This window comes from Penaeus chinensis, chromosome 17 (assembly GCF_019202785.1).
Source record: "Penaeus chinensis breed Huanghai No. 1 chromosome 17, ASM1920278v2, whole genome shotgun sequence".
In the NCBI taxonomy this organism is placed as follows: domain Eukaryota; kingdom Metazoa; phylum Arthropoda; class Malacostraca; order Decapoda; family Penaeidae; genus Penaeus; species Penaeus chinensis.
The window spans coordinates 18,074,238-18,082,594 of NC_061835.1; the positions used below are offsets into that span (position 1 = coordinate 18,074,238).

The 8,357-nt window shown below is 38.2% G+C and overlaps 1 protein-coding gene across 1 annotated transcript in view; it reads right to left on the reverse strand.

Annotated features, from left to right (window-relative positions):
• The window catches only part of LOC125034082 (Down syndrome cell adhesion molecule-like protein Dscam2), a 124,758-nt gene extending 117,090 nt beyond the window's left edge, over window positions 1–7,668 (reverse strand). The window contains exons 1-6 of the mRNA XM_047625724.1: window positions 7,647–7,668; window positions 7,061–7,159; window positions 6,702–6,806; window positions 6,472–6,529; window positions 5,265–5,388; window positions 3,735–3,756 (exon numbers count right to left, since the gene is read on the reverse strand). Coding sequence (XP_047481680.1) covers window positions 3,735–3,756; window positions 5,265–5,388; window positions 6,472–6,529; window positions 6,702–6,806; window positions 7,061–7,159; window positions 7,647–7,668 — 430 coding nt within the window. The remainder of the gene's footprint in view (window positions 1–3,734; window positions 3,757–5,264; window positions 5,389–6,471; window positions 6,530–6,701; window positions 6,807–7,060; window positions 7,160–7,646) is intronic.
• Between the last annotated feature and the right edge of the window lie 689 nt (window positions 7,669–8,357).

Below are 8,357 nucleotides of genomic sequence, written 5' to 3' on the forward strand. Positions count from 1 at the left end.
CCTTCTCCTCTCTCCCCCCTTATCCCTCTTCTCTCCCCCCCTTCCTCCTCTCCCCCTTCTCCTCTCCCCCCTTCTCCCTCTCCCCCCTTTCTCCCTCCCCCCCTCTCCCTCTCTCCCCCCCTTCTCCCTCTTCCCCCCCTTCTCCTCTCTCCCCCCTTCTTCCCTCTCCTCCCCCTTCTCCCTCTATCCCCCCTTCTTCCCTTCCCCCTTCTCCTCTCCTCCCATTCTCCCTCTCCCCTTTCCCCCCTCTCTCTTCCCACCTATCCCTCTCCCCTTTTTTCATCTTTTTTCTTTGACTTATTTATATGTTTACTCACATATTTCTCTACTACAGTATAATTTTTTTTGTTTAAACTTTGTTGGAGGCACTGTAGATGTCTAATTTCTTCTAATATTTGTTTTATTTTGCATTATTAACCACAGATATCTTCCCCATATCTTTCTATCGTTCCTCCAAAAAACACACACTGCATGATCTCTTACACTTCTCCCACATTTGGTAAGAATTGCCTTCACCTTGGCCTGTTACTCCAAGAGGACCAACCCTCCCATTCCCTGTATCTTGTGCCCGTGCATGGTTTCATTTCTGTAAGCAGCACTCACTGTCACCGCCTCTCCTCTCCCTCCTTCACATTACTTCTTTTGTATTGTTGCTGGTTGTCCAGATACATTGTGGAACTTCTCTTAATATCACATGTTTACACTCCGCCCACAGCCACAGTATCTTTATCCATTCATAAATTACACCTTTAGTGTCAACATTGCAGGTGCTGCATTTCTGGCACATAGGGACTCCAGACAAAACTTTTTTCTATGCTCATACTAACAGTATTCAGTGTGCTATGTCATTAGGTAGGGACATATTATGTTACTTATATATTGGGGAAAAATTATCCATTTTTAGGGTAAAAAATATATATAGGAAAAATATATTCAATGATCTTCCAAGTTTAGTAGACTTGATGATAATATGGAATATTTTTGTATATGTTTCAGTTGAGATGTCTCATTGTAATATATCTATATCTATCTATCTATCTCTCTCTATATTTATAATATACATATGTATATTTATACATATGTATATTATTCACATATGTGTAATATTCACAAAAGTGTATATATACATATTACATTATATACATATACATAAAACACTAACTTATACCTAAACATATATACATAGTTCCATATACCCTATTATTATATAATAAACATATCCATATATAATATATATATAAACATATACATTATACATATACATATACATTAATATATACATTAATTATATACATATAAATATACACATTACATCTTTATACATATTACATTATAATATCATATACATATACTTATACCATATACATATACATCATACATATACATATATACACATAATGATACCATATATTACAACATATATACACATATATACACATACATGTACATACATGTACAACTATACATAAATACATTATATAATATATATTAAAATTATATATATATATATATTATAATATATATATATATAATATACACACACACACACACACACACACACACACACACACCACACACACACCACACACACACACACAAACCACACACACCACACCACACATATATGATACACATACAAATACATCAATACATATACATATACATTATATATATTTATATATATTATATACAACACAGAAAATATACATGCAATATATCTATTACATATAAATTACACATAACCTATACATACGCACAAGCACACGCACAACGCACTAGCACTCGCACACGCACACGCACACGCACAGCAAAGCACACGCTCCGCACACGCACACGCACAAGCTCACGCACACGCCAAGCACACACACACACTCACAACACACACACACACACAACACACACACACCACACACACATACACACCACACAACACACACACTCACACACACGTATGAAGTTGAGTGTGCATCTCAATTTGAGGGACATTTATCAGTACTGTAGGCAAGATTGAAGTCACCAATGAACCTCGGCTTTAGTTATCAGGCTTTTCACCTTTGCATTTTAATGAGGAAATCAAATTAGATACATTGAATAGGATTTAAAGAAAAAGAGTAAAAACCATGATATCTTGTGATTTATTGGCATTTTTCATTAACATACCTACAGAACACTGACCACTTAGACACACCACATATAATGGGGGGGGGAGGATGATATATGCAAATGTCACAAAATCAAGTTTGGTTTTCATCTGCATAGTAATATGGACCAAAAGGTGGAATACATGCTGAATGCATGAATGAATGATAAGGTCATTTTTTATTTTTTCTTTGCTCTCCCTTTTACATTTCTACTGCTAATGGCCATAGGTATTGATAAACCAGGTAATCTTAAATGAGCAGTGAGTTCCCAGGTTCTTTACATTTCAATGAGCTTCTCCCAACCACCCCATTATCTATATATCTAAACACAGTTAAACAGATTGATGGGAGGCCAAATAATAACTAAGAAGTGAAAAGTTTGGAATCTGTGTAAAGGTGGTGAATGAATAGAGATAGGTGAGGAGACTAAAAAGGAATTTGGCAGTTCTAATAGGAAAGAGAGCGAACAGTGCTACACTTGCCCCCTGTTAAGAAGCCATGTGATTCTTCCATCAGCAACCAATGTGAAAGTGAAATCAAATTTTCCTCGGAAGAAAAGAGAAGAACGTTTCCAACACAGCATTAAAATGTAAAAAAGAATCATTGATTTTTAAAACCGGTTCTTAGTTACAGAAAAAAAGTGCAAGAATTTCATATCTCCTCGATGTAAATCTATGTATATACCATGAGATTGTCCATTACACATCTTTAAAATCTGGACAAACAAGGAAAAATATTTTCTGCCAAACTTGCCATTCTCTTTTATATTAATAGCAGGCAAACTATGTAAACATGCAGCTTCTGGTCAGGTACACTCTTAATTTGGGATACAGTTTACTTTAAGAGAAGTATAGGGCTCAACAGTTTTCCTTTCTGTTATCAGTTATACCAAATTGATGAAAGCCTTTTTTTTTTATATAATCCAGTGTAAGCTATTTGCAAAATGGAAGATGACATAGTTTAAATTATTTAATCTTCCAAGAGTGTGTACAAAAGTTGTTTTGAAAATACTGCACTCAGACATTATGCGTTAGGGTGAAAGGGGGCCTTGCCAAAAGATGTTAGAACCATAATGCATCAGGGCACCGTCGGAAAGGAGTTAAAAAACATGTAAAAATGACATAATGATTCTCCTGGGAAAGTGGGTTTTGTCATGGCCATTATTACGACACCCCTGTGTTTCACTTTCTGTACAAGCCACTTCGTTAGACACATCAACCGCTTCACTATTACAAGTAAATGTAGGAATAATCTTCATATTTAGTTTTGATATTTTATTTTGTGTATGTTTTGAATGTTAATATTGGTGGTCGGTAATAGTGATGATGATGATGATGATGATGAATGATGATTGATTGATGATGATGATGATGGATGATGTTGAATGATTGATGATTGTGTTGTGATTGATTGATGATGATGATGATGATGATGGATGATGTATGTTTGATGATGATGTTGGATGATGTTGTTGATGATGATGATGATGATGATGTATGTTGATGATGATGATGATTATTATTCAGTGGGCTGTAGGAGAATTATCGTTCTGTGATACTTTTTTCAGTCAAAAATTCAACTCGGCTGCATTACCTTTGTAACTAACTTTGAAAGTCTGTTAAAATGAGTCCAATATATTAGTATATGAAATCGGTTATATTCTAGATAGTGTAAAGAGGGATAATATCACGCAAATATTATCATTATTTTGTTTACCGTTATTACCTCCTTTCTGAAACACCCAGTATACTCCTCACCATCGTAAAAGAATAGCATTATGACTTGCAGAAAATGTACTTTTTCCACTGTCATTTACATAGCCACAACTGCAAAAAACAAAGGAAAAGACAGAAAAAACTTCATAAGTCTGCTTTGATTGATAAAATGTAGTAATTTTGTGAGCAAGGATGTTAATGGGTATCATGACAAAAGCTGATCAAGTGTTGTTTTTTTTTCCTTTTCTTTTTTTAATCAGTTCCTGGTACTATTATTGAATTGCTTTTTTTCATTTTTGTCAGTTTTATGAAAAAAGTAGGAAATTAATAAAGTGTTTCATATATGTCAATGAAGGAAACGTGTCTAGAGATGACATAGTATAAATTGATTGTTGACTCTTCTCTGCAATAATATAGAGTGACTGGTAATCACTTTCGTCCTCAGAGAAAATGCATATGACTTGGTGAATTAAAGAAAGAAACGGACAAAGATTCTATCAAGAAAATGCGGAATGTATTGCTTAGGTGTTTTTGTGTATTGACCTTTTAAGAAGATGTAACCTAGCAATATGATAGAACTGCCTCATGGAAACCATGGTGTTTTTTCCTCCAATGTCAAATAGTGTTATCAAAGTCAGAAATGCTCCCAACTATAACCTTATTTTGTAATGAAATGTTGATTTATTTAGGCAATGAAAGAAAAATGGTGTACAATATCTAATGAAATAAATATCAGTTATATTTTTAACACTGGCTTCCACATTAATTTTAGTGGATTCTTCGTTGTTTATAATGGAGTCAGTAGGTCAGCCACTGGTCCCCAAAAGCCAAGAGTTTGTGTGTGCGAATCGACATGAATTGCGTTTCTCCTCCCCGCTTCCAAGCCTCCCCAGCCTTTCCTTCTGTCCAACTAACATGGGTGAACAAAAATAAGATAGAACGGACCACAGTAAGAAAGAACCAATTAGAATACAACACTAACTAACAAAGCTTTTGGTGCAAGAGTATCGGTTTCCTTCTACAGGTGCGAAATCATAATGATTACCAGGTTTTATTTAACTTTTTATCTTTTTAAATGCCAGTTAGTTATATTGATACATGCACCTGATAAGGAAAGGTGTTGGTGAATTTTGGGAAAAGTAGTCAATTTAGCGTTCCATTTGTGTTTCTCTACTGCGTCCTGTTCTTTTTTTATGGCTCATTCCTGCTAATTTGCTAGTGCCATTGCCACATTGCATATCTAATGGGGATAATCCTTGGAACCTTATTGTGCTCTTCATATCTATTACCGTCCCACATTCTTTCACAAATCATTAGACTAATTATATGTTATTCCTACTCTAATTCTCATAGTTTCTCTTCTTGTCCAATAGAAGTCTGATCTCCCCAGTCCCATGGTTCTTCAAACCCGCTCTTTCTTGTCCATTTTAGAGTGAATCTTCCCATGGTCTTCAACCCAGTATGTGATAAAGACTCCAGGTTCCCAAGTGAGAGCGGAGTGAAAAAGGTTTGCAGGAGTGCGCGAGGCGAGGCTAGAGGATACATATATTTAAGGCCGTTGGATGTATGTTTAGGCGGTTCCTTCTTATTTATCTCAGCAACTCAAACACATAAAGAGGAGGGCAACAAAGAGAAGGCGGGCAACAAAGAGAGAAGGAGGAGGCAGGAGGAGGAGGAGGAGGAGGAGGAGGACGGAGGAGGAAGGAGGAGAAGGAAAGAAGAAGAAGAAGAAGAGAAGAAGAAGAAGAAGAAGAAGAAGAGAAGAAGAAGACGAGAAGAAGAGAAGAAGAAGAAGAAGAGAAGGAGTCGGATAGAAGAAGATATAAAAATACATATGGTAGCATATGGCAAGGTCACATACCAAAAAAGAAAAATATGAATAACAGAAAAGAAAACGGAACAGCGAAAAGTAAGCCATGACCTGTCCCAAAACACATGACATCACCTTGACCATAAATTTGTTTCGTAGACGTTATTGTTGGCTTATCCACCTTTTACTGAAAAAGGAAAAACTAGATAAAAAAGCATGTAGGTACTTTTGGCTTGTGTCGAGAGGCGGGAAGACTGGTCCGAAGGCGTCTCTCGAACCGCCATTTCAACTCACCACGGTTGTTCGCCCGAATTGTTTTTACTCAAAGGTGTATAGAAGGCGAGTCAGTTTCGCCCTTTGTAATGACTGTCCCGTCACGTTTTGTATATTTCTTGTAATATACCTTTTGTAAAGATGAATTGTTTACTGTTCATGATGTCCCTATTGATGCTATTTCAAGACGAAAGTGTCTTTGGCTAAAAACACGGAGAGAGGCCGACTCAACGCCGCGTCATAATCCCCGAGACTATTGTTGTGAAATGTTCCCTTACGCAAATTAAACTAATAATGGAGAAATGAAAACCATGTCATAGCATTATTCCTTGAAGTGGAATACTTACTAGGGAATATATAATTTTCACTTATTTTTTACGTCTGACTAAATAAAGTTGGAGAAAAATATATATATATATGGTCAGGACTTGTCGAAAAGGCAAACATACAATTTTTTTTCTGTAAGCCTTTTGAAATGCATCTATATCGTTGAAGAAGTCAATTTTGTATTTTTATTCAACTGAAAACAAACGCGAGGACCGAAGAGAAATAAAAGAGACCCTTTGTGGTGGTGAGTGTACCCATTGTTTCTGTAGATATAATTGTATTAAAAAGACATAAAAATCACTTTTTGTGTAAAGTTGTTTTGTTTGTGTATCCTTTTTTCAACGGCGAAAAATACTGGAAGATATGGCAAGAACATTTGGCTTCCATTGACATGGCTAATTAGTCCTTTAATCAATGATCTTGTTAAGGAATTACTGTGCTGTCCAGTCTGTGATCTCAGAACATTTTGGTATTTGTGTTCCAGTGCTGGGTTTACTATTGTGTTTACTGATAAATCCGACAAGACAAACCCTATTTCATCTTTGAATGAAGTATGACATAGCATATTTTCAATTAAATAGTTATGATGTATTTCTAAACACTTGTAGTAAATATAAGCAATATATAAACAAAGAATCTATAAAGATTTGTTGTAAAAACAAAAGCCACCAAGAGGACATCCACATAATAAAAAACAAATGCTAAATTAGTTGGCGGATTGCAGATAAATCCTGATTAGAAAAAAAACAACTGCGGCGATATCCTGTTTAAATCCAAAGGCCATTCGATTACACTTGTATCCCTTGGACGAGGCCGCATCTTGGATTTGGGCAAGTTCTGAACTATTTTGTGAGGTCCCACTTTGGCTTTACCCATGCACTCCGGAACGTACCCTTGGATTGTGATAATGACATAATATAATTAGCTTAGTTATACCTTTTTTCGTTGCTCTCTCTTCTCTCTCTCTCTCTCTCTCTCTCTCTCTCTCACTCTCCTCTCTCTCTCTCTCTCTCTCTCTCTCTCTCTCTCTTCTCTCTCTCTCTCTCTGTCTACACACACACACACACACACACACCACCACACACACACACCACAACACTCGCGCGCGCGCGTGTATGTTCTATATATAATTGTTTGTCGGTCGTCCTTTGTGTGCGCCTGCGCCTGCGTGTGTGTTACTTGTATGGGGGGGGGGGGGGGGGTTGGTTTGCGAAGTTCTAGCTTCGCCGGGCCTTCTAGATATGGGCCCGGCCTGAGTCGCTTTTTTCGGGCTGTTCTCATTTGAGTTGTCTGACACTCGGTGCTTACCGTGGCGGCGGGATTGCCAGCATGCGTTCCTGCCGCCATGGTGTACGATTTCGCTAGCCTTTTACATGTCACGGCGCTGTTGTGGGCGGTCCATGGTCTCGGAATTGTGTTTTGGTTACGATTTATAGGTAGTGGATAGTGTGGCGTTCGGCTCGTCGCAGTGCTTGCAGCACCATTCATCGCGTTCGATAGTTGGGATTAATCTGGCCATGTACAGTGGTAACCTAGGCGCATTCTGTGAAGACATGACTTCGGTACCTCTGTTGCTTTACTTCAGAGAGTGCAGTGGTTCAGAGTGTGGCGCCCCATCTGAGTACCAGTGGCCGGGGGGAGGTTCGTCTTACCTCTATGTGGAGCTGCCGTTTGGAGGTACGACCGACCAAGGCACACTTATCATAAGTAATTTTCCCCGCTCGGTTTATCGTCAGGGGATCTTCGGGGGCATACCCATGCCAGCGGCGGCTTGTCTGTCAGCAAGCTCGTTCCCTCTGATGCCGTTGTGGCTTGGGACCAATTGATGATAATTCTTCTTACACTGAGCAAGAATTCTCTGTGCCATGGTGAGAATTGTGGTCAGTAGGTAGATGTTGTTGTGGTGGTGAGCTGTGCTGAAGTCAGTCTATGGTTGCCCTGGAGGTCTGTGTGTTATGACCAGTGTCCTTCCCTTAGGGACGCGTGGCCTAGGGCTCCCAGATTGCAACTTCCTCTGCCTGTTAGCGAGGAGGCGTTGTCTGTTACCTCCATGGATCGCGTGGCATCCCTAGCTGCAAAGCGGCGCCTGCA